The sequence below is a fragment of the Pararge aegeria genome, chromosome 27, assembly GCF_905163445.1.
Source record: "Pararge aegeria chromosome 27, ilParAegt1.1, whole genome shotgun sequence".
In the NCBI taxonomy this organism is placed as follows: domain Eukaryota; kingdom Metazoa; phylum Arthropoda; class Insecta; order Lepidoptera; family Nymphalidae; genus Pararge; species Pararge aegeria.
The window spans coordinates 6,097,995-6,125,813 of NC_053206.1; the positions used below are offsets into that span (position 1 = coordinate 6,097,995).

General features: G+C 33.7%; 4 protein-coding genes across 4 annotated transcripts; 1 reads left to right on the top strand and 3 right to left on the bottom strand.

The window, feature by feature from the left end:
• Positions 1 to 39: 39 nt before the first annotated feature.
• Positions 40 to 5,720, top strand: LOC120635672 (EEF1A lysine methyltransferase 2). The gene is made up of 5 exons (XM_039906759.1): positions 40 to 73; positions 285 to 487; positions 1,670 to 1,806; positions 3,417 to 3,576; positions 5,540 to 5,720. Exons 2-5 carry the CDS (start codon positions 292 to 294, stop codon positions 5,695 to 5,697), a joined length of 651 nt encoding a protein of 216 aa, XP_039762693.1. The 5' UTR covers positions 40 to 73; positions 285 to 291; the 3' UTR covers positions 5,698 to 5,720.
• A 3,072-nt stretch (positions 5,721 to 8,792) lies between these two features.
• LOC120635669 (motile sperm domain-containing protein 2-like) lies at positions 8,793 to 12,998 on the bottom strand. Its single transcript, XM_039906756.1, has one exon. It carries the CDS (start codon positions 12,727 to 12,729, stop codon positions 11,377 to 11,379), a length of 1,353 nt encoding a protein of 450 aa, XP_039762690.1. The 5' UTR covers positions 12,730 to 12,998; the 3' UTR covers positions 8,793 to 11,376.
• A 1,920-nt stretch (positions 12,999 to 14,918) lies between these two features.
• LOC120635770 (motile sperm domain-containing protein 2-like) lies at positions 14,919 to 17,473 on the bottom strand. The gene has a single exon (XM_039906923.1). The coding sequence runs from the start codon at positions 17,316 to 17,318 to the stop codon at positions 15,972 to 15,974; it is 1,347 nt and encodes a 448-aa protein (XP_039762857.1). The 5' UTR covers positions 17,319 to 17,473; the 3' UTR covers positions 14,919 to 15,971.
• A 5,883-nt stretch (positions 17,474 to 23,356) lies between these two features.
• On the bottom strand, positions 23,357 to 26,489 carry LOC120635837 (histidine triad nucleotide-binding protein 3-like). Its single transcript, XM_039907016.1, has 3 exons — positions 26,199 to 26,489; positions 25,236 to 25,429; positions 23,357 to 23,505 (listed from the first exon to the last, which is right to left on the bottom strand). Exons 1-3 carry the CDS (start codon positions 26,404 to 26,406, stop codon positions 23,479 to 23,481), a joined length of 429 nt encoding a protein of 142 aa, XP_039762950.1. The 5' UTR covers positions 26,407 to 26,489; the 3' UTR covers positions 23,357 to 23,478.
• Positions 26,490 to 27,819: the final 1,330 nt, after the last annotated feature.

The following is a 27,819-nucleotide window of genomic DNA, read 5'->3' on the forward strand; positions in this document are numbered from 1 at the left end:
CTTCGACGTCAAATTTGTACTTTGTAGTATATCAATAGTCTGTGATCACTAGTAGTAATTTTTGAAGACTGTGGTAGCTATTATTTTCAAACAATAGAATACACTTTACTTCTTATTCTTTTTCTTCAAGCATTTTGTGTATTTTACAGTGGTTCTATGTACACCCAATTAAGTCGATTATATCTTCAGAACTGTTAATGAACTTTACAATTGTTTAAGCGCATTAGTGATATTCTTTTATCACACTATGTAAATCATCAAAGGTTAGATAAATATCTTTTCAGATTCATTATGGAAGATTCGGAGCTTGACCCATCGGAATTAGGCACCCATAAATACTGGATGGAAGCTTATGCAAAAGAAATAAGTAATTTTGAACACAATGGTGACCCAGGTGATGTCTGGTTCGGTGAAGAAAGCGCTATTCGAGTCATCGACTGGATATGTGGCTGCGGCATTGATAAGAACACTGCAATCATTGACTTAGGTAGGAATATACTAATGGTGTCGTTACACTACAAATGAAAAGTGAAAATGCGACTAAAGTGGAGTAGTAGATTGGGCCAAGTTATAGAGAGAGTCTCGGCTTCAGTAGGTATTTAATTCAAATCTTATTTGCGTGATGTAGGTTAGCAAATTTGATCTTATAATAAAACATAACAAGTTCCGAGCTAAAGTCTGCAATTCTATGGCATGCAAATTATAATAACACCTTAATTATAATATTATTTTTCCATTCTATACAAAATGTCAGAAAATAAAGGTATCAAATCTGTGAAATTAAATAACAATGTCAACTTAAAATTAAATAATATAAAGTAAACCAAAATATAAACCTTGAAACACATTTAAACCGTTAGCTTTTGAGGGTGGTTATAACCTATAAGAGCTATGGTGATACGCTCGACTGTAACAATAGGAAGATCTTCCGCCGAGCGGGTGATCGTGCTCGGGACCGAGGTCCGAACATTCATTTTTGAAAGTTGTATATTCAGTAAATTTTTGGTGAACTTTAACAGAATTTTAACTGTTACAGCTTTATTAAAAGTATAGATTGTTAGGTGCACAGGACAGGTAATAACTAGGCTAATCGAAATAATAATTAAAGAATTGTCAAAAAGGGCTAATAAATCTACTAGTGAACCCTAGAGCTTGCAGTTATGTTATGTCCAGTTTGTTTGTTTGTAGTGAATCTAAACTGATGTCAGAAGTTAGATTCCACCAATAGAAGCCAGCAAGAATCTTGGTAGTGTCTTTTCAAACACCAACATTTAACTTAAGCTAGATGAGATTCTATCTTGAGCGAGATGAGAGTGGAGCTGACTGCTTCCTAGTCATTAAGAAATTCAATTGATTCAATTATAGTATATAGTATAAGCATGGGATTACACCTGTAAGCTTTACTAACGTCAGTTAATCAAGTCACTATAACTAGGTTACAAAGTTGTTTACGTTTGTAAATTAATTGTAAGTGACTTCCGTAAGTAAAACTTACAGGTGTAAACCCAGTATTATAGTATACTATTATACAAGTAAACCCTGGTTAAGATTGGTACTAGAAGCGGGTCCAGAATCTGCTTTGCAGCTTTAAATAATATATTAAAATGTTACTGCAATCAGTGAGGGTACTAAGATGAGGTTTATATATCTATGTTTTTTTTATTCCTAGGTTGCGGCAATGGTTATACCTTATCAGAACTGGCTAAGGAGGGCTTCACAAATTTACTCGGAGTTGATTACTGCACAGAAGCTATAACTTTAGCTGAAAAAGTGACCAAGCGTGAATTCCCTGAGTTGAAATATCAGGTAACAATTTCATACTGGATATAAAAACTATATATTTTTTTTGTTCTTTCAAAACCTCAGACGAACCGTTTTTTTTTGTTTTGCACTCAGTTATCCTCTGACATGTAGTCAGAGACCTTTATGCGACTTTTGCTCTAAATAAGTGCACCGGCGAACTTTTGTTAGTTTCCCTGGGATAAATAATATCCTAAAAAAAAAAAGGTTTTTGGAGTATTACAGCTTTTTGAGATGGAGCACAACTGGGAATTATAAATAAATATCCTACGACATTACACACATCGCCACCTAGCCCCAAAGTAAGCGTAGCTTGTGTTATGGGTACTAAGATAGCTGATGAATATTTTTTATGAATATAATACAGATAAAAACTTATAATATACAGATAAACACCCAGACACTGAAAAACATTCATGTTCATCACACATTTTCCAGTTGTGGGAATCGAACCCAAGACCTTGGACTCAGAAAGCAGGGTCGCTGCCCACTGCGCCACTCGGCCGTCATGGGAATTAGGGAAGTACTAACGCCATTTTCATTTCTGCCACTAAATAGCACTGCTCTGATCCGTGGAGGGTTTGGTTGCCTGTGTAATTATATCAACACAAGGTCTAACACCTATGTCTGATGGACTAATCATCGACAATATTTCTAATATCACAAAAGAAGATATGCAGAAAATTATCAATAATATTGACTTAAGATTTTAAACTAAGATTTTCGTGGTCAATCAACATTTCTTAAATATAGTTAAACGAGTACATACCACGATAATATTTTGGATTTGTTGATATTTCGACCGAGTCGTGACAACGATCCATGCAACTGGGTCGAAATATGGACATGATATACATATAAGATTGGTATGTGTGAACAGGACTTGCCTTTGTAGAGTTTTTTGTTTATGTTAATTATAAGAAAATTATATAATACAATGTATAATAATAATAATAATCATTTATTTTTCTAAATAACAATGTATACAGGTAAAAAAAAAAGTTAACCAAAGCTTAACTTTAAAATAAGCTAGAGGCCCTGATAACTAAACTGAGTATAAACTCGTTTGATAGTTATCAGTGCTCTCCCCAGTTAACAGTTGCAATAAGACAGACTTTGTGCCTATAATCACAAAATTTCAAAGTACATAATAATTAATATCTAGACTATCTAATAATAGTAGTTTTGTGAGTATGTGAATGTGTGTATGTATGTGTATGTGTACGGTAGGTATTTTATTTTTGTATAAAAAGTAAATTTTCAGTCTTATCATAATCTAATTATATAATATGGGAAGATAGTGAGCCAATGGAAAGAACCTTATTGCATTTATTGTACAAAAAACTACCCCGGAAAACAAAAAATTTGTGCTACGCATAGGAATATCACAATCCTATGCGTAGCACAATTTATCTTATTTTCGTAGAATATTAGGGTCTATTTTCTTATGCTGCTTTAAAATAACCTTTTGTATAAATAACTGTCTTACTGTGAGAACTTTACTTTCTTTAAATAAGGTAGTAGTGAGAAATCTATAAGGTAGAAAAGAACTAACTTTGATTACTGACCTCTGTGCTCGCTCCATATTATTGCAGTATATGTACATATTGTTGCAGGTATTCGATATAACCAAAGACAATGTTGAAGAGCTAGGTGGCAAATTTGGTCTCGCTCATGATAAAGGCACCTATGATGCAGTCAGCCTCAACCCAGAAAACTCCAAGGATAATAGACAGATATATATCAATCAAATCGTTGACATGTTAACAGACAATGGTGAGAGAAATTACTCAGTACAAGCTGTTCGTTGTTTTGTCTTTTATTAATGATTTACAAATCCTTTAGGAACGGTTTTTTCTTGTGGAATAAAAAGTAGCCCATGTTACTCTCCGTCCTTTCAATTAACTTGATGCCAAAAATCAGGAGAATTGGTTGCTTAGTTAAGACATAAAGTAAGGACAGACAAAACATTAAATCCTACTAATATTATAATTGACGGCTGATTAGCGCAGTGGGCAGCGACCCTGCTGTCTGAGTCCAAGGCCGTGGGTTCGATTCCCATAACTGGAAAATGTTTATGTGATGAGCATGAATGTTTTTTTAGTGTCAGAGTGTTCATATGCATATTTTAATTATTTATGTATGTTATTCATAAAAATATTCATTCTCCTATTATTATTATACATTGTATTATATAATTTTCTTATAATTAACATAAACAAAAAACACTACAAAGGCAAGTCCTGTTCACACATACCAATCTTATATGTATATCATGTCCATATTTCGACCCAGTTGCATGGATCGTTGTCACGACTCGGACGAAATATCAACAAATCCAAAATATTATCGTGGTATGTACTCGTTTAACTATATTTAAGAAATGTTGATTGACCACGAAAATCTTAGTTTAAAATCTTAAGTCAATATTATTGATAATTTTCTGCATATCTTCTTTTGTGATATTAGAAATATTGTCGATGATTAGTCCATCAGACATAGGTGTTAGACCTTGTGTTGATATAATTACACAGGCAACCAAACCCTCCACGGATCAGAGCAGTGCTATTTAGTGGCAGAAATGAAAATGGCGTTAGTACTTCCCTAATTCCCATGACGGCCGAGTGGCGCAGTGGGCAGCGACCCTGCTGTCTGAGTCCAAGGCCGTGGGTTCGATTCCCATAACTGGAAAATGTTTATGTGATGAGCATGAATGTTTTTTTAATGTCAGAGTGTTCATATGCATATTTTAATTATTTATGTATGTTATTCATAAAAATATTCATCAGTCATCTTAGTACCCATAACACAAGCTACGCTTACTTTGGGGCTAGATGGCGATGTGGGTATTGTCGCAGTATATATATATATATATATATATTTTTTTATATAATGCAAGGGCTTGACTAATGACTAGTTCAATAAAAACTATTAAGGGTCAGGGTTTTTTTTTTTGTAATTTTTAATTTTAGATGAGCTTGGTAACCTTTCCAAAGTTAGTGAATCTGGACAGCTTTACCACCCAACAATTCAATTCAAATTCAATTCAAAATTCATTTATTTCAAGTAGACCTAATATAAGCACTTTTGAAACGTCAAGTCTGTCTGTTTGTAGTGGTTCTACCACCGGTTCGGAAGGCAGATTCTACCGAGAAGAAGCCGGCAAGAAACTCAGCAGTTGCTCTTTTCCAACAACCGACGAAGACGTTCTGCCAAGCGACTTAGCGTTCCGGTACGACTCCGCGATTAGGGATATAGGTTTAATATAACTGCCATATCCCTAACAGTCTGAAAACCATCTTAGACTGCATCGTTATTATGATAAGATGTTGATCTTTACAATAATTCATTGTAAAGTCAACATCTTCTGAGGATGCTCCGGTTCCGGAGCGAAAAGTGCATAGAGGGTACATTGCCGAAGAGCTGTTTGGTGTGGAGTATAGGGATTGAAGTAATTATAAATTACACCATACAGATTCCCCTGCTGTTCTCGGAGTATAGCAAATTAAGCTTAATTTTCATAGTATATTATAGAGTTTCGCAAAGTAACGCCCGCTTCTATCCAATACCAAACAGATACCAAGGCATCATAATTTACCGAAGTTACCACCTAGGCTAGCATACCACGTCAAAATAATGTCTACCCATTATATCGTCTACGCGTAAAGTTTATAAATAATTTTCTTGTTGTGTTAGCACGTATTTCTTTTTAGCATATAGAAAATTATGTTTTTTTTAGGTCTATTCGTTATAACATCGTGCAACTGGACCGACGATGAGCTTTTGAGGCATTTCTCGGAGAAAATGAAGTTGAAATGTGTGATACCAACACCGCAGTTCAAATTCGGCGGGAAAGTTGGCAGCGTCGTTTCGTCTGTGGTATTTGAAAAGTTATAGATAATATATTCTTGTTGATAATCCATGTTTTTTTATTATACCACTGACCTCTATTATTTATTACGGTTTAGTAGTTTATTTTCAAATCATGAAATACTCATATTATTAAAACCTATTTATCTTTAGTTTTTATATTAGTTTTTTATTTTATCACATTTTTTAGAAATGTAACAAACTACACTATACAGTACCTACTTAATGAAAATATTGAAAGTGTTTGAGATGTTTGTGTGATGAACATGAATGTTTTTCATTGCCTGGGTGTTTATCTGTATATTATAAGTATTTATATGTATTATATTCATAAAAATACTCATCAGCCAACTTAGTACCCATAACACAAGCTCCGCTTACTATGGGGCTAGATGGCGATGTGTGTATTGTCTTAGTATTTATTTTTTATTAAGTTAGAAAAAAAATGGAGTGTAGTTACAACAGTATTTTCACTAGATGGCGCTCGATTCAATACAAACCGTAGTTAACTTCTCGAATAGGTAAAAGTCAGAAGTAATCAGAAAAATTGCTATAGAGGGCAGGAGATGAGGTCACGAAATAAATAAACACAAGTACTTACGAGTAAATAAATTATTAATTCTATTATTACATCAAGACTCTAACGACTAGAACTAACTTTTCCCGAATGAACGATGAGTAGCCTATACGCAGAGCTCTGAACCGGTAAAATTATGTTCTTTGTTTTACCTATGATTACGTTCAATTAACCTGATTTAACCGGTTTCTACTGCGACTTGTTTAAAATCGGTTAACATAAACCCTAAACCGGTTACACGGTTTAAGGTTACCGGTTATTTAGCTTAATTTACAGGTTTCGTTTAAAAAGCGACAGCCGCAGCATAAACTTATTATTAAAATTTTAATAATGTTTTGTTTGTTTTATTTTATTGCTGTTACCATTTTTATTAGTACCCTAATTTTAAATAAATACATATTGTTCGGGTAGTTCATTAGTATAATGAGAATAACAATGTAATTGTCAATACGTGTAAGTGGATTTGTCCGTACTAATTTTATTTTATTTTTATTTTTAACAATCTTATCTTACTGATTATTTACTTATTGAGACACCGGTTACGCTTGATTGTTTTGCTTTGCATAGGCCTCCCCCAGGTTTTTCCATGCTTCGCGATCATGGGTTTTTCTTGTCCACAGAGGTCCTGCTGTCGCTCTCAAGTCATCTTCCCACCTTCGGAATTGTCTTCCCCTTCTTCTCTTACCGTCTCTAGGATACCACTCTGTTATATCTTTAGCCCGATTTTCTTTTTTCCTTCTCATTAAATGACCAACCCACTTCCATTTAAGTTTTTTAATGATGTACGTTACGTCTGTTATAATACACGCCGTACTAATTTTAATTAATTAATATATAACAAACGGTTAAATTAGGTTAATTAAACATTATAAATGAACTTTAACCATTTAGGTGCCCATACTATACATAGATAGATGACTGATATATGTTTAATTATTTTTTACCGATTTCCAAGCTCTGCATATGTGCTTTTGTAATTAATTAGCTTGAAGTAACGGTCGGCTGTAAGAACGCGTTCCGCGTTGTCAAATTGGCTGTTTCTTTTTCGTTTATTTACTAAAAACCTTCGAATGATCATCATATCAACCACAGCTGGACATAGGTCTTTTGTGGGGAGTTCTAAATTCCACGGCTCTGTGCCGCTTGGATCCAGCGGCTACCTGCGACGCGCCTAATGTCGTCTGTCCAACTCGTTGGGGGTCGACCAAAGCTGCGCTTACCAGTTCGGGGCTGCAATTACAGCACCTTGGCACCCCAACGTCCATCCTTTCTCCATGTGCCCGGCCCATTGCCACTTCAGCTACGCGACTCGTTGAGCTATGTCGGTAACTCTGGTTCTTCTACGAATCTCCACATTTCTGATTGTCATATTACTATTATTAAATTTATTCCTAACTCAATAGCATTATTGCGTATTCGTTTCATATTTACTCGACAAGCCCTTGTCAATACGACTATTGAGTATTTATAGGATTTACGAGAAAACAAAAAGGTGTGGAATCGCTTTTTTTATTCAATTAATTTCTGTCAATTACAAAGATACTTATTGTTGCTCTTTTAACTTAGTATTAAAGTTTAAATTTGTTTTAAAGTATTATTACAAATCGCTTGAATGGGAGTAAAGACTAAAGAAGTGTTGTTTTCAGAATTTTTCAGGCAATTGTTTAAATTTTTCTTTCCTTAGGGACCATCTTCATGGAATATTCTAAAAAAAGAATGAGCAAAATCGATTCTCGAGATTTGCGCAACACATTTAAGCTATTAATTTTTATACTATAGATACTGAAACAACTGACACGTCCGGAATGCATTCTTACAGCTGTCGTACTGTAGCTTACAATATTATCGAGCATATAATCCTGGGGGATCTTACATTTACATACAGTTAAACATAATTTATATAAATAATTTAGTAATACCCTCATAACGAAATGAAAATCCGAAATCACAAGAAAACAATAATTTTAAAATAAATATACCCTGCCGGTTTGATTTTCAAAGGGCTTTGAATATTTTGGCTGACCCAATATTTCCCACTTCCCTTTTGTTGGCACCGAATAAGTGAAGAAAAAACAGTGCTTCACTCAAAAACTGAAATGTCATCACTGACTACTGTGAATAAACTATTGATTTTCGTTTATTGAAGTCAAGATTTAGGCTTTCTAGAAAAAACCTACCCTGAAATTCTATTTCGATTTTAACAGATAATATCTAAAATAAAACAAAAATTCAAAATTCGAGTAGGCCCAGTTTAAAAGTACTTTTGAAACATCAAGTCAGTCTAGTTGTAGTGACTCTACCACCGGTTCGGAAGGTTCTTGTTAATATGAAATTATTAAAAATATTTCATAGCTAATTTTGTACGTTAAATTTTAGTATTTTGAATATACGATCACCAAGTGACCACCAGTAATGACAGCTGTTAATCAAAAGAGGCTGTATGTGTGGCAGTTACATTAGAAAAAAAATTGCAGACAGTAGTCATAAGGTAAGTCACCAAAACCTAATACTAAAATATTCAATCCCGTTTGAAATCTTTTTTTTATTTTTTTTATTACTAAATATATTACTAAATATACTTCTTCAAATAGAATCAAACCAAAACCACAAAACAAGTAACCATTATATAAATTAACTTGGTAAAGGCTGATCATATGCCATCTTTATAATGGCCAAATTGAGAGCTATTTTCAGAGCATTAAAAGGCGTTTTAACAGTTGTCTTATAAAAATCCGTCAATAATATCTTCTATTTTCAAACAAAAAATTTAAAAACTGCACTTAAGCTTGATACTTTTTACAATACTATTACATAAAAAGTAAATTAACGTTTGTGCACAAAGAATGTTTTTTAAATAAATTCGAAGTAAAAATCGATTGATTGAAACATATTTCTGATACTTTTTTATGATTCATATTTTTAGTACTACACAAATACAACTTTTTATTAATAATTCTAGTTAGAATGTAGTTACGCAGATAAAAAAATGCAAAACTCGGAATAATTAGTAATAAATTATATAAAAGGAGCTCCCTAACAAACAAAGTACTTTGTAGGAATGCATGAATTTTATAATACCTATATTAATGTTATAGTTGCGTTGAGAAATTAAATGAGACTGATTTTTTCCATATGTAAAACTAGATGCTGTTAGTCTCTAATGAGGAGAGCATTGCGTCCAGAGAGTATACCTACACTACATTTAACTCCACTGCATTAGTTCTTCTAACTATTACCATAGAATACTTCAATGAGATTGACATGGCTTGTATTTTTGAATAGGAAATTAATGTGGATTCTTGAGGGATTGTTTATCTGAATATAGCAAACAATGTAGCTCATCTGAGTGCAAAGTGTGAGAAATTCTATCTATTCGATTAATTTCTTTATATAATTTCATTTACACAAATGCTAACTTCTCTTTGAGTTGACTGTCACTAGATGGCACTCTTTGTAAACAAAAGAGTTAATTTTCACGCAATGAAATAAATAGGTAGAAAAAAACCCAGTCCCAGTTGTTATTCTTAGTACTTGATAAGTTTATGTCATGTATTGTTTAGATTAAAGCGCAAATAATTGTTAAATTTACCTGCATTTCTTGCATTAAAATTCAGTCTCATCTGATTTGTCATAAGACGCCAAAAGAAGTAAAAACTTCTTACGTGCTTCTTAAGCAGTTTTTAGCATTATCGCCAAATTGGGAATAAAACTATTCAACTGTCACAACTATAGAAATATTTTTGTAGTCGAGAGCATATAAGAAAAAACTTTTTGATCTAAGCACACAATAAATAATAAACTTTAAATATGTTATGACACATGCAATGGTACAAAAAATCTGAAAACTATATAAAAAAAAGACTGGAAAATAACAGGGTGATAATAAAATCTAAGAGAAATCAAACTTCTGTACAATATAAATAATCAATTAATCCTAAAATTGGTAACATGTTTATTTAACATGACACAAGCAACATATTTTAACTGACTTCAAAAACGGTAGTTGAATTAACAGAAATTGTATACTCCTTAATTTAATCAGAAATTAATTTATTTTCTTTGGTCAATAATATCCTGTTTCACCCATAGCCTAAAAAGTCCAATAGAAAATCTGGGCGAAAGAAGGTAGGTATCTGGTTTTTGTTTTTTACTGATGTTAATTTGTCGGAAAGACAAACATTTGTTAGTCCTATTGTTATTTTGAGGGACAGAAATGGAAAATGAACAAGAGATGTCACAGAGTGATATCCAAGGATATGAATGAAAGCAATATAAAGGAAAAGGTCGGAAGATGACGTTAAGGAAGAAGAAGACCAAATTTGCACAGAACAGCACAAAAGCAAGGTCAGTGTAGGAAGCCTTTGTTGCAGAACAAACTGATGCAAAGTCAGAATAAAAACTATGATTAAGATAGTTTATGGCTTAAGATTATTAACAACTTATAATCAGCTATGTCCTTACTCAACTTAAGATATTCCATCAATTTAACACCATTTCTGGACACTAAGTATTGGAAAGTTGTTTAGGAAACAAAACTATGTGAGATTTTCAACTTCTTATACTTCATTGCTGATACTTAATTTCATCGTGCATTTAAAAAATGCAATAGCGTTAAACAATAGGCAATATTAAACTATGAATAAAAACTTTATTTAGGTCTAAATTTAGATACTCACCCATCTTTGAAGTCAATTAAAAAACATTAACTTGTTGAATGCATAAACTTGTGGTCAATCTTAAACCTCTTACTACTAAGACAAATGAATCTTTCCGATAAAAACATCAATCTGCAACATTTTTCATTCTAACATCATCTTGCAACTATGACAAGAAGTAACAGTCACGTCAACTACTGCAAAATTTTGAAAGCCACTTTTTATAATCTACAACGTGTTTTTGTTAAAATACGTTCTTCAGGGTTTCTTTTTCCTAGATGGAAGCATTTGTGCAGGGCAGTGGCAGATGATACACTACAGTGTTTTCCCTCTGGCAGTGAAAACATACATCTGTATCCCAGAGCTTCTGGTTTCAGTATCTACTTATTCTACATACTGTTTGTTTATAGGAAATAAGTTAGAACATAATTTTATAAAATTCTGTGTGGATAAATAATCCACTAGATTTTTAGGCTAGATACGTCGGCAGTATTCATCGTTTTCCATGGTGTTCTGGTAAAGGAGAAATCCTAGTAACACCATAATGAAAGTTACCAGCAAGGTTATGTATTGGAATATGTTAAGCCTTTTAACTCGTCTGTTTAAAATTTCATAGTTCATCTGCAGGTCATTAAGAGCATTTGTGATAGATTCGGTATTTTCTTGATTATTATTTTCCAAATTACCATTTTTCGGTAAATCTTTGACTGGGAATTGGCACTTTAGCCTGTATTCATCAACTTTGCTGCCCGATGAGTTTGCCCATATATCGGCTAGCTCCTTTTGTGTTAAATCTGTCTTAGGTATTTGGACAGACATAACCAAAAACATGTCTTTCATTACATTGCGCAGTTGAAAACCTGGCTGGACAACGATAAGTATTGTCTGATTGGCACCTTTAGTTAGTACACCAGAGCTTGGTCGTACACGGAATTTCTCTGGAGATGTTGTTCTGATCTTAAACGAGACAACACTGTCATCCATATTCGTAATAGTAAACTGTCCAGTCACTTCTTCGTTCTCATTCTTAAAAATTATTAAATTATTAGGGTTCAAGCTCAACATTTCACCCGGTGAATGATCGCCTTGTTCTGCGAAGGTAACTTTTTTTGGCGTATTACCTTTGCCTTCGGAGACAAATTCGAATTCATAGTTATCCTTACCACCCCAACATGTCAGTGCTTGGTCCGGTGTAACAAAATCGATTAACGATTCCTTGGTAACGAATTTCATTTTCTCAATCGCCCGTGCGGGCAATAAACCCTTAACAATTTTGAAAGCTGCAGATAGTACCCAAGGCATTTGATAAATGATAATGTAGTTCAAGAAACTGGGATAGTAACTTTTGAACAGCGATATCACGTACTTAATTAGTTCCATGTCGAAATTATTAAGACCGCAGCCGTCTAAATCGAAAAACAACGTTATTTTGTCGCCATTTTCCTCGCGCTCTATCCGATCGAACCAGTATATGATTACTTTTTTCAGCTCCTCAAAGTCTTTTGCACCTTTCACGTGCTTCTTCGACTTTACAATCAGGAGTAAGCACCCATCAACATCTCTTCCGTGAGGAAAGAGACCCCCTTCATGCACGTAATCCATTCTTAAGTTATTTTCGTTAATATCGTTCGCGGAAACAGATTTCCGCCAACTAAATATGTCCCACAGCATTTCCGCGCCCTGTTTAGGATCATTATCGCAATGTCTCATCACTCGTTGTAAATATTTCTCATCTTTTAGCCGGTCCAAGTCCAAAGTGTGGAAACCGTTGTTTGGGTTTTCTTTCAGTTTTGCCTGGAACAACGCACGTAGGTCGGACGTAGTCATCTTTGTAATGTCTCTCACAATTCACACTACGAATTAACGGTGGACCTTTGAATTCACATGAATAATCAAAGCGCAAAGCGGAAATATTAATTTAGAGATATTTTAGGGTAGATAGATCAGACCAACAAAAACTATCAGATAATTTTTTTGTGACATTGACAGTTCAATAACAACACACAGAGAGTACACAAACATTACCATAAAACCAGAAAAATCCGTCCAGTGCACTGTCCTGTATTATTAATTATTATTGCCATTGATCCAGTGCAAGAAACGTTTGCATAAATCAAGAGTAAATTATACTAATTGAAACCTACAATATTTCTATCCTCTTTGCATTACGGTACGTGGCATAATATGTGCTACGGAAAGGTGGATAATGTGTTCATACATACCTTTTAGTTTATATTGTACTAGTAATTGTTCTAGTGTAACAAGGTAGTGATTCTTTTTTTATTATCCCAAATTATAAGTAAACTGTTAGTTTTAATATGTTGCACAGTGCCAATCGCGTGCACAGGGTGTTCGAAAAGCCACATATATTACTTTATTAGCTCCTAACTCTGAGGTATTTAATAACTTTACCCCAGAGATCTTCATAATACCTAACGCAAGTTGCAGCGCCAGTTGTGTTACTCATCACAATTATTTATATGGATATGCTCACTGGTTAGCCAATATCAGATAAACAACTGAATACAGGGGTCTCGCCGAGCATTTTAAAGGCGTGTTATACTAAATGGAAAGTTATTTTCTCTTTAAGAGAGAAATAAATGTAACGATACTTGTATTTTATTTATTTATACTCTTTATTTGTACACCACTCAAAAAAAAGAACAAACACATGAAGAATGAAGCAGGATACAAAAGGCGGCCTTTATTACTAAGTAGCGATCTCTGCCAGGTTTAGGATTAGGAAAACTAAAAAGAAAACAAATAGGTGGGCTATTTAGTATATACATACGAATATCTACATACTAATACATAAACCAGACTACACGAAAAAAAAATACTATTGATAAATATAAAAAATAAATATACTAAAACATACCTTTACCATAAATACTTAAATATACTCATATTGAGTAGATAAATAAATGTATGAAGTGCAGTAGATCAAAAAAATAAAGGCTTTTAGTAAAAGATTTTTATTAGTAACAAAAATATACTTCCATGATGTAGGTAACCACTTACTTCTCTTTTAGTTTATATTATAGGTAAGTGTATGTTGATTATTTACCATAAATAATAGGAAATAAGATTACTAGTTACGCAATTAGAAAATAATAAGATTTGCATTATTAGTCACACGTTGTCTGTTGAACACTATCTTACATGTTATTTCTTCAAACTCATGTAAAAAAATGGTAAATAAGTACCATTTATACCAAGGTCGAATAAATTGACGGAAATACGACTCCTCTCTCGCGTCTAAGCTTATTTCTTGTGCCTACTAAGTAAAAGTACGTAAATACGGGATTTTATCGTTGTTTTAATACATATTTTAATAAAGTAGACTTTTCCATGTGTGTTTAGCGTGCGCAAAGTTATTCTTACTGGACTAGTGCTTTATGTTTTCCTTCTACGGCTAACATCCAAATGCATGAATGGTTTGCATTCAAAAGGTTTTTGATCTTATAGAGCCATTGCCGCCGTCTTATCCTAACCAACTAAAATCGTTTTTAAATTTCTTTAATTTAACTGTTTGGCAGACAAATATGCTATTATATTTAAGTATTTGATTATTAAATTGAAGTTTAACATAATCAATATACCAGGGTTCGAAACCCTTTTAAAAGTAACCTTTTTTTTCCAGTGGAACAAATAAAAAAAAACAATCGTTAGGTGACGGAAAATATATGAATATGAAAACCTTTTCCTTGAACATGATATTCATGTTTGAAGCATACAAAAAGTTACCACTCATTGTAACATCATCAACTAAGCAAGAACCTGGAACTAGTTGATAAAATATGGCGGTGGAAAAAAATATTGAAAATTAGGCTTAGTTTCGCTCATGCGTATAAATTTGCAGTTAAATAGATTTTTTATGAAAGTATGCAAAAAAATTCAATTTAAATTTAACATACGTTTAATTTCAATTCAATAGCTCGTTTATCTGAGAGAACTTATTAAAAAATTGGAAACGTAAAAGAGGTATGTGCTATGTCAGTTACGCTAAGTCAGCGGTAGCTCCATATTGCGATAGTCGTTGATGCAATTCGTTCGTTAGTATTATTTTTAAACCATTTTTTAAAACATTACGGCGCATGAAACGTATAGTAGGTTTAACAACATTAAAAGAAAACAAAATATAAAAAAATATTGAAACTAAACTTAAATGTTAAAAAGCATCTCAGCAGGTGCATACTGTACTAAAGTAAAAATAGTAGAGCGATAAAAATGTCTTCACCAGTGACCCTTTAGTAACTACTTACCTTTAATCTTGTATTATCGTTGTTCTATTCAAAATTATGCCAGTTATTGTGCAAGCTAGATTCTTTATTATTTAACAATATATTTTAACATAGGGCTTATCGCGACGTCACCCACCCCAAACCAACTCAATCCCAACTCTATAGAGTAAGTTATCCAATACTTTGGGACTGTGGGTTGTGTAAATAATAGTGGATATTTTGCAATATTGCATTTTGTGACGTCATAAATGCTGTTCACTCCCACAAATATGAAAACACCAAAACCTCAATAAATTCCAATAACCTGTCTAGACTAAATAACAGATAACGCATAAATATACCATCAAAAAACAACGCTTTCCCACCTTGGTTTGCATGCATAATGTGTTAGTGGTCGTGTTATAATGACTCATGACGCGTTTATGTATGTTTCGTCGATGTTATCAATTTTTTTGTTTTACAGATTCAACAATTTATTCCTACCTAATGCCTACACTGTGCTGTAAAAAGCTCCTGTATAATATGCAATAGTTTAAAAAATATAATATATTCAAAAGAGCCTGGGCAGATTACAATAAAAATTATTTCAGGCCTTGAGCCAAAGTAACCAACCTATCTCAGATTTTTATACATTTTATGTGTATAAAAAATAAATGTATTTATATCACATACAAGTAAAATAGATAAATAATACACCCTGTATTCAAGCCTGAAATAATTATCACAGCAACCTTTTTATTTGTTACATTTAATGCACATCAAATGTACAAATTTTTGTGATTTTTGTGCCGGGGTTGGGACTTTTGCCTAGTCTCCTTTATTGATCTATTGTTGACAATATCCATTTTTAATATTCTTATAAGCGTAATACCCAAAAATAACACCTACAAAACTCAGAAATAATGTAAAAATTTGATACAATTTGACTGTATCTAAATTTTTAACCAATTTATTGTGACTCTCTTGTATGTCTCTGAGTTTGAACTCAACAGAGTTTGTATCGTTAACTTTTTCAAATTTCGTTGAACTCTTTCCCACATCACCTGTTGAGCATTTCAGCCTATACTCATCTGCTTTCATGCTTGTAGCCTTCCATAGGTCACCCAAATCTTTCTGTGATATGTTAGTACTTGGAATTTTAATAGAAACAACTAAAAATCTGTCTTTCTCCACAAACGTCAATGGGAAGCCTGAGTTTACTGTGATATTTATAGTTTGCGATGCTTTACTGGTTAATGTACCAGTGCTTGGGCGCACAACATACTTTTCGGGTGCAGTCGTTCTTATTTTGAATGCAATACAGCTTTCCTCCATGTTAGTGATAGATAATTGTGTGGCAATTCTTTCGTTAAAGTTCCTAAATACTAACGATTTGCTGGGGGATAAAAGTAACATTTCTCTTGACTGGCAGTCTTCAGCAAAGCTTACATGCTTGGGAGTTTTGTCTATATTCACCCTATTTTCTGGTGAAAACTGAAAAACGTAACTATCTTTACCCCCCCAGCACACTAAAGCCTGTTCAGGAGCGACCAAGTCCTTTAGCTTGTCTCTACTAATCATGCGTAGTCTCTCAACAGCTGCAGCTGGTAACAAACCTTTCACAATCTTAAAACCTGCACTCAACATCCACGGTAACTGATATACAATCACATAATTAATCATGTTAGGATAATAACTCTTTAGCAACGTTACCATATACATTATGACCTCTATGTCCATATTGTTGAGGCCACAGCTTTCCATGTCGAAGAATAAAGTGATCTTTTTACCGTCCTCCTCTCGTTCGATTCTCTCCAGCCAGTATATGATAACTTTTTTTACTTCTTCAACGTTTTTCTGACTTTTAACATAAAGCTTAGCTTTCATAATGAACAACAGGCAGCTGTCGATGTCTCTACCGTGTGGGAAAAAGACGCCTTCTTTCAAATAGTCCATATTTACGGTTTCATGTGAGATATCGTTGGCCCCTATATCTTTCCTCCATACCATTATATCGTATAACATATCGACGGCAAGTTGCACGTTATTCTGACAGTGTTCTAGAACTCTGTACAAATATTTATCACTTTTAGCCCTTTCCAAATCCCGTGTATCGAAACACCCAGGTTTTTCTGATAAACTATCTTTTATTTTCGCTTCAAACAACATACGTATTTCGGCAATTTTTGCCATATTTTAACACTTAATCTATGTTCTGTCTTGAAGACTAACTTGTGCTAGAGTTATGCGTAAGATTAAAGCGTGCTAATTAGACTTTTAATCTATTTTTTTATCTTATTTCGAAAGTTTTACGATAACAACACTAAACAAACCTTCTTCAAAACTTATCAACTGTCATCATGACATTTTTTAAACGGGTGTACGGGACCGGGTTCTAGACTTCAAACCAATGAGAATAAGATGAGTCTTTACTTATTCTGTGGTATAGATACGAGAAAAAAAACCATGGAAGTTATGTATACCTGTATAAACCGGATTGATTTGTCTTGAATCACTTTAATATAACAGAGATAGATATTCTATAATTATAATAAGTATAAAATTGATTTGCAAGAAACATCGTAAAAGGATCATTTCATCATTAGGTGCCATCTTCATATTGGAGTTCGGAGGTCAGCCGGTGGAAAATCGAACGATGATGTGCCATCTTCTTCAATACTGAATAGGTATGTCCGGTGCTCTTTTCCCGGTAATTTTCCCTTTAAGGATCAACCTTGGAAACAGGGATCCTCTCTGTAGGTGACCGAAAAACGCAACCTTCCTTTGCAGCACTGCCCCTTTGAATAGCCAAACAGGATTAGAAGTTATTTTAAAATATCATAAACGTGCCGAGCGTGTCATAATCCATTTCAATAAAGAAATTTAAAAATCTACCTACCTTTATTGCGTGGCTAAAAATTATAATATGCCTCAAAAATAGCTAATAAACCAAAATGAATAGAATTATGTTATTTTTCGCTAGATCACATGTTAAACGGTAGTGCCTTTATCATCTATTATTTTAACTGCTAGATATTCAATTTAATTCTACAAGATTAAAACGGCTTCAGGCTTCTATTTATAATATCAGCTGGTGGAATGTCATCGCAATATCACTCGAAGACTTTCCTTTAGTCAATTGACCACAACACAGAAACCGTATACACGACTAATATTGAAGCATCAAAAACAACTACTTTAGTAACGTTGCTCGAACAGGCGGTAAGTCACTTCACTCGATTTAGCAATTTCACCTCTAATGATCAAAACGTTTACCATAAATAGGGAAAATGGGAAAGTTTGTGAGCTAGCAACATTAAGCAGGTGTGAAGTAAATGAATGAATGAATACACTTTAATTGTACACCACAGAGAAAAATTACAGAGATACAAATACAACAGCACAATAATGTAGAACGTACAATTTGGCGGCGCTATCGCGCTATTATCGCTTAATAGCGATCTCTTCCAGGCAACCAAAGGCATACAAGAAAATGCTATATGTTGGAATGTAATGTTGGAACCATCGTAGCTTTAGTTTTATGTTTACGAATGTGGTTATCGCCATCATCTCAATACCGTGTAATTCTTATGTACGCATCAAAAGTGCCACCTATGGGCCTACTTGAATAAAGATATTTTTGATTTTGACTTTGACTTTATACGAGATTAGTAGGTAGTACGACAAACATTAGTGAAATAATAGGATTTTAAACTAAATTAACATAAAATAAACATAGTACATATTAAAGATATGTACAAAAATATAATATATATTCCATACATATATACAAACATATAAATACTGTACTATAAATACATAATTAAAAAAAAGTGTTTAGAAGTGCTATGTGCGCGAGGCGTTTTCAGTTTCTGGAAGCAATGCACTGCAAACATTAATAGAGGAATGAGGGTTCTGTACGTTCTTAATTCTTGACCACACTTTAATAGAAGGGGTCCGTGTTTTACGAGGATTCACCTTTTCACCTAGATGCAAAAACACGAAAATACCAATACACCTCAGGTTTTTTTTACCGATTTTCTTTTCCGATATTAATTTAATTAAATACCGTTGATTAAATTTATCCCTACTAATTATGGAGGGTAGAGGTAAGGAGAGTCCTCTTATATGGGAGAAAAGTTGAAAAAGTGTCCAGTTGTATGCGCTAAATAACAGTTCAAAAATCCTCCACAATGGCGCTGGTGGATGCACAGGGTATGGTATGAATGTAGCAATCGTAGATGAATTGAAGTATGCCGAGTTAAAAAATTTAATGTCATTATCGACTAAAGTAGTTAATTATTGAGAATTTCAACAACTTACGTTGTACAAAATATTGTGGTAAATATAACCTTACTTCCTTGTTTATATTTCAAGCCTACTCTAACAATATTTGGCGCTTCTTTTAAGAGTTACCTTGATGCAAATGTGGCGCCATCCTAATTTAATACATTTTGACGGACACTTTTTCATATACACAGATGATCCTCCTTACCTCTACCCTCCATACTACTAATATTATAAATGTCAATGTAAGTTTGTTTGTTAGGTACGCTTTCACGCAAAAACTACTTAACCGATCATCATGAAACTTTGTATACATATTCTTGGAAGTGTTAGAAGTAATATAGGATACTTTTAGGGGATGAGTGTTTGATGATTTTACACCATAACTCCGACCAATTAAAACCGATTTAAATAATTATTTTTGTACTATAGAGGTATATGTGTTAAATTTTGCCCAAACTGTAGTTGGAGATAGAGGACGGAACTCCTCAGCGGACTGCAGCAAACCCCTTATTTAAACGGGTTAGCGATACTGAATACTTCATTTTTTTTTAGAACTACAACGAAATTTAATAATAATAATAATAATAATAAAGTTTTTATTTAACGGCATATAAACCCATATATCAGCTTTTATATACAAAGAAATCTATAATTCAATGTATACATTAAAACTTACATCTAACTGAAATAGTAAATAAACTTATTTCAGATGTCATAGCTTCTTATTTTACTTTTTGTTCCAGTCCCGATGAACAGACAGCCAATAGTCTGAAATAGGACTCGGCATCCCCTCACAGACGACCCTAAGTATTCCATTGTTAGAGTTCCTAATTCTTTCCCAAAAGGATGCTACACGAGCTCTAACAATACAATAAAAGTCAGGCACTCCCGACTCGGCGAACATTGTTGAAGCGCTGCAATACCGCGGTAGGCCCATGAGTATTCGGAAAGCATCGTTGTATAGCACTCTTATGGCAGAAAATGACTTTTTGAAAAAATTTGTCCAGAGCTGGCAGGTGTAGAAGCACTGACAGTAGGCGTTAAATAAAGTTATTTTGACTGTCACATCAAAAAAAAAAATCAAACGCAGACGAAGCCACGGGCAACAGCTAGTTAATTATATTATAATGACATTCTTTTTCGTTACTTTCATGATATAAGTAATAATAATTACGAACTAAAATTAATATTTACAATAAGCATAAGCTGTCTAACTGTTCACTTATGGGCATGGTACCCAAAATGCTGGCGCGATTGCCCCCTTCGAATTGCCAGACTTATATATTAAGTTGTATTATTTTCGTAATATTCAAATTGTAATGACCAAATTCAAATAAAATACAATTAAATAGACATTAATTTATTTCTTACGTAAATATTAACACTTGTACGTTGAAATAATATTAATAGAGCAGGGAAATCGGTTATTTTTTATCAGAGGGGGACGGAAAAAATATTTTATCCATCAACTCTTCTCTAATGTCTAGTGGCTGTGGCTTGATAATAATTTATTTTGTCCACCTTTGGCTATAAAGCTTGGCTTGTCCACGGGACATTCGTACTGCAACAATGACAGGCAAAGTGTCTAGTTACTAAAATTAGAATTGCCAGCCACTGCAATCCACGGCATGTTTTACGCCTACGGAACAAAATATCGATGTGTCGATATATATATTATATTGGCGAGATTTATTTGTTTGATATAAAAGTCAATTATAAAAATTTAATCAAAACAATATTTTTTTAATACCGCCGAATATTATAGTGGTTTGTATCATTTATTAAATATAAATAAATATACTACGACAATACACACATCGCCATTCTGCCGCAAAGTAAGCGTAGCTTGTGTTATGGGTACTAAGATAGCTGATGAATATTTTTTTATGAATACAATACACATAAATACTTATAATATACAGATAAACACCCAGACACTGACACAAAACATTCATGTTCATCACACAATCATTTTCCAGTTGTGGGAATCGAACCCCCGACCTTGGACTCAGAAAGCAGGGTCGCTGACCACTACGCCACTCGGCCGTCAATTTATTATAACATATTATTAAATGAATTAATCTTTACAGCCGATTTAGCGTGTCCGACAAAGCAAAAATTTTACAAAGGGTTAATTTGTATATTTAAATACACCTTCTTTTGGTATCAACTTTATTGGTCGGTTACGGAAAACGAAGGTAAACGCTCGATAACATCGTAAAAGTTTATAAATTAACTGCATTTATATTATAAAACAAAATTAAAAATTATATAGTTTATATGACGGTTTGCTGTTGAAAAAAATTGAGCTCTATTTTTGAATACAATATTACAAGCCTTATTTGCAATACGTCTAGCCATCGATGTAAGATGGCCAGGAAGCTACCAATAAAATCCCAAAACCCAATTAATGCGAAAATAAGCTAAAAAAAAAAAAAAATTTACATCAATAATAGGAATGGAAGTAATTATATTAATAAAAATACCATAGTACAATGTGACACAGCTTTAACTATCCCATAAGTAAATAGATTTAAAAAAAGACAAAAATAGTTTTTTTTTATAATTTTTAATGTATTTACCTACACTTGGAGGAATTATCAATTTTATAAATTTAAAATGCATATAAAAATTTTTGGAACCGACAGGATTTGAACCTGCGGCTCTCTGGCAATCGCGGCCTGAGCGCTTTCTCCAATTAAGCTACGGCTCTCCTACCGTCGATGCCGAAATTAGTATATGCCTTTCACATCAGTCTTATAGCGTCATCTATTTTTATAAGCATTTTAAATTTATAAAAGACCAATAATTTAATAAAGTCCATATACAAGTTGCAAATCTTTACTAAGATACAATTATTTTGAGCATAGCTTAGGAGAGGATTTGTTAAATTTATCTTTGCCTTTGTTATATAACTGTCTTACAAACATTTTGTACATTCCTATATATTTATAATTACTAACCTCATTTATTATGTAAGCAGGTATTATGTTTGGTTTAAAGGTCGCTGGTACTTATAAAACTGTGAAATCTGATGAAGGCACCAGCAACCAAATCTTATGTTTTAAGAAGTATTGTAAAATAAATAAATAAATAAATATACTACGACAATACACACATCGCCACCTAGCCCCAAAGTAAGCGTAGCTTGTGTTATGGGTACTAAGATGACTGATGAATATTTTTATGAATTATATATACATAAATACTTAGAAAATACATATAAACACCAAAAAATACATATAATTGTTTCTTTATAAATCATAAACGCAATGTTTTTTTTTTTTATATACTTAATCTAGAACTCTGCGTACAAAATATTTTTGGCCTAAATAAAGTTTATTATTTATTTATTATATAACTCTGATAAAAGGGCTTCATTTTACAATCCACAGTAACAGATTCCTTGCATGCAATAAGGCCACCTTTACATGCATAAATAAAGTTTTTTCTAGGGGTAACTAGATTATGAAAATAAAGCTTAATTTGCTATACTCCGCGAACAGCAGCAGAATCTGTGTGGTGTAATTTATAATTACTTCAATCCGTATACTCCACACCAAACAGATCCTCAGCAATGTTCGCTCCGAAACTGGAGCATCCTCAGGAGATGTTGACTTTACAATAAATAATTGTTAAGACTTAACAATTATTCACTTAGGCATGTAAACGTGGCCTTATTGCACATTGCCGAGGATCTTTCTGGTGTGGTGTATGCAGATTGAAGTAATTATAAATTATACCATACAGATTCTGCCGCTGTTCTCGGAGTATAGCAATTTAAAGCTTAATTTTTTATAATATATTATGAATATCCGCAAAGTAACAACTGCTTCTATCCAATATTTAGGGGTAACTAGGTTATAATGTCTTGTACATAAAAATAAAGTAAACCTTTATATGAATTACTAAATTTGTACACAAGGTCTATATTGATTTCCTTTAAGTTCTCATTTTATTTACCTACCCTACCATTGTAATAAAGAAATGGTTAATCTAAGTCTTTGTGTAATTTTAAACTATTCCATGTGATGCTCTTGTTTGTATTTCTTTAACATCTTGATTACAGTCTTGACACAACATACGCGGGCTGAAATAAAAAATAAAACTGTTAATTTATTAATATTTTGATTAGTTGTAATACATATTGCATATTAATATTTAATGTAAGTTTTTTTTTTAAAGAGTATTTATTTATTTATTTACTAGGGAAATAATAATTGACGGCCGATTGGCGCAGTTTGCAGCGACCCTGCTTTCTGAGTCCAAGGCCGTGGGTTCGATTCCCACAACTGGAAAATGTTCGTGTGATGAGCATGAATGTTTTTCAGTGTCTGGGTGTTTATATGTATATTATAAGTATTTATGTATTATATTCATAAAAATATTCAACAGCTATCTTAGTACCCATAACACAAGCTACGCTTACTTTGGGGCTAGGTGGCGATGTGTGTATTGTCGTAGTATATCAAAAAAAAAAAAAAAATTACAAACTAAAATTAATATTTACAATAAATAGAAGCTGTCTAACTGTTCACTTATGGGCATAGTACCCAAAATGCCCCTTTGAATTGCTAGACTTAGCCGTTGGGCTAAATAAGCGCCAGCTCTTGGGTCACCAGACGTAAGGACCAATTTTTGGGACACAATGTTAATGAAATTTTTCGTGTCCGAAGACCATGGGCCCAGTCTCATACTCAAGCGCCGCAATAACGTAGTCATTACAAATAACGGAGTATTAAGACGTTTAAGCATTTGAGCAGATTCGGCAGATGCTGCCGCTTTTTGGGACGTACTCGGCAAGTGAGAAGCTGCCAACGTATCAACGCAGGTCCCATCCCACACCAGCGCACGCCCCATCCACCACGGTTCTATAGTCATACCGTCTGGTCTCTTGCCATCATCCCTGAACAAACCGGGAGGTTCCAATTGTGCAGGAATCGACGCAGAGGCCAGAGCGAATGGACTATATCATTGATAGCGCCGTGAAAATACAAACGGCCAGCACTTCGATTAAGTACAACCCTACTAATATTATAAATGTCAATGTAAGTTTGTTTGTTACGCTTTCACGAAAAAACTAATAAACCGATCCTCATGAAACTTTGTACACATATTCTTGAAAGTGTTAGAAGTAATACAGGATACTCTTCATCCCAACATTAAGCTCAGTTCCTTTGAAGAGGGGATGAAAGTGTTTGACGATTTTACACCATAACTCCGACAAATTATAATCGATTTGAATAATTATTTAAATAAATAAATATTCTTCGACAATACACACACCGCCATCTAGCCTCAAAGTAAGCGTAGCTTGTGTTATGGGTACTAAGATGACTGATGAATAATTTTTTGAATAATATACATAAATACTTATAAAATACAGATAAACATCCAGACACACAAACATTTTCCAGTTGTGGAAATCAAACCCACTGGCTTGAAGTCAGAAATCAGTGTCGCTGCCCACTGCGCCAATCGGTCGTCGAACCATGGAAGTGATATTTCAATTACTTAAAATGGACATAACTTAGAAAAGTTACGCGTGTGCTAGGATTTGAACTATCTGGTGCCAAGATAAATTGTATAATTAGTCAGTATAATATTATAGATATACTTTATACCCTTTTATAAATGTAATAAGTTTTCCTGCGAAAAAAATGTTGTCTATGTCTCTTTCCTTCAAACTAGCTCTGCCAAAAATCAAGTTTCTTGGTGGCTAAGTTAGGGTGTCGAGGAAGGATAAACCAATGGTGACATTTTTGCATTTATAATATTCGCAAGCATAAAATAGTATGAAAAGATGTCCAAACTACTTACCGAAGCAAACCAATAGGAGTTTTTCATAAATATCATTTTTGCAATGGTGCCCATTTTTGATTCTGGAGCTATTGTGTGAAGGTGCAAGTGCCTCACACTCCTGAAAGGTGGCCAATGGTAGCCAAATCTCGCATCCTCTATGGATAAATTGTTTTTGGTCAACAGCTCTTTGGCAGTAGCAAGCATTTTCTCAACTGAAAAGATCAAAATAAAATATATGGAAAAGCTTATAATTTTGAATGATTTAGACCACATCCGAGTTGGGCTCATGCACAATGGTTTCCGTACCATAAACACAGCAAAAAAAATCATGTCTGTTGTCTGGAGGCCCAATAAATATTTAATGACAAGGTTGCTTGGAAGCATCCGGCTCCGCTTTCATCTCTCACAAGATAGAAAAATGAATTTTAAAATGTAAAATGTAAATTGTTGATATTGGAAAAGAGCAACTGCTGAGTTTCTTGCCAGCTTCTTCTCGGTAGAATCTGCCTACCGAACCGGTGGTAGAGTCGCTACACACACATACAGACTTGATGTTTCAAAAGTGCTTATATTAGGCCTACTTGAAATAAATGAATTTTGAATTTTTGAATTTTATCTTATTCTGTTTTTTTTGGATTTTGTTACAACAACAGAAATACATCATCTGTTTAAATATCAACTTATTATCACACTGTTATAACAAGTTATAAATTTTATCCAATGTTAAGAAACATTTCTTAAACAACATTATACTTTGCTTCCTCAGAAAGTACGTGTACAGCTTTTAGATTTCGCGCTCGCCTCCATCCGGTGCTGTTGGATCCATTCAGGAGTCTATGAGCTACCAAACTTCCGAAAATAAAGATACACTTTAGACTCAAAAAGAATCTGACGGCGGAAATATATCTCCTGGTGCCTAAGTCGATATTACAATACATGCAGACCTAGTAAAGAATATTTGTATAAAGGCCTATACCATACCTAAGGCTTTATCGCTCGAGATTAAGCATTTTGCATCATCTATATGCCGCTTTGGTATTGTCAATATGTGATAATCACTGGCAGGTTTTATGTCCCGGAAAACACAGATATCATCGTCCTCGTAAAGAATTTCTGTATTTTCCAATTTGTTGACGATATTACAGAATATGCAAGAAGTTTTTTCAATTGTAGGCGTTTCGGTACTCATTTTTACGCGTGTGTTTACGATTTCGGGAAATTTTGCAGGTGTCAATGTCAAAACTTTCACATTATTTTTAAAGATTAGGTTACTTTTCCAGACATGGGTAATCGCGCGTACAGCCATTAAAAAAAATATGAAGAATTTATATTTAGTGGGCAAAGTTCAACTTTATTTTTATACGGTCTATTAATTGTGTAGTTACTGACTGCCAGCTTTTCTCTGTCACTGTCCTGTCCTGTCTTGATTAACTTTGGTTCAACAGACGTGATTTTTATGCCTATAAGGATTTTTAAAGTGCTATGTTGAAGCGATTATTTTACATATTATTGTATTAACTTCGGGGTTAACTATTAAAAATAAGGATTGTTTTCTCGGGGGAAAGGATAACATTTTATCTTCTTCCACATCCTTATCAAATCTCTGAGCATTTTTGACAGGTGGCAATATACAAGTGAAAGATGAGTAATCATAAAACGTGCTTCGGGAGGTGGACGCGTCTTGTTAGGGAATTTTCAGGGATATAATTTTTGTCTCCTGCACTGCTAGCATGGGCAGGAGACAATTATCTCCCCAGGGAAAGGATAAAAAAGTTACGTTCTCTCACAGCTTTATGAACTCTCAGAGCACTGGCGCACAAGTGGAAATACTATCCAAATAATAATATGTATTAATAAACGGGGGAAAAATTTTCCTATTCCATGTTCCGTTACACGTTAATTATATCCTTTGTCAAGCGGTTTAATCGGGGGATATAATTTTTATCTTCCGCTCATGAGGGGTGTTTGTGCTTTGGTGTCCAATGTGCTCGAAATCGATCGCAAAATCAATATCTGGGCGTTCGCTTAGACACCAACGATTTCAATTTTGAAAGCTATCAGCTCAATATCCAAAGACTTCAAGATGACGTCAACTTTTTGAATTTAGAAAATAGATTCTTTATTGGTATCGAAACGGATGCCTAGATATCGATTTTGAAAGCTATCGGCTCAATATCCAAAAACTTCAAGATGGCGGCCACTTTTTTTTTTATTTGTGCGCAGTTTTAAGTTTGAGGTCCCGGTTTTGATTCCCGGGGGAAATCTCCCCTATTTGGGATTTTTTATTTCCGAATTTTCTCTGGTCTGGTCTGGTGGGATGCTCCGAGGCTAGTTACCGACAAAGATGTGCCGCTAAGCGATTTAGCGTTCTGGTACGATGCAGCGTAGAAACTGATAAAGGATATGGGTTAAATATAACTGCCATGCTCCATAGGTTAACCTGCTTCCTGTTAGACTGCATCATAGTTTACTTTTTAGTTCATTTAGCGAGTCAAAGGCACTCTTGAAGTGTAATCAAAAACAGATTTTTATTAAATTTTTGTCTAGCTGTCTGTCCGGGCATCACGTGAAAACTACTGAACGGATTTAAATAAAATTTGGC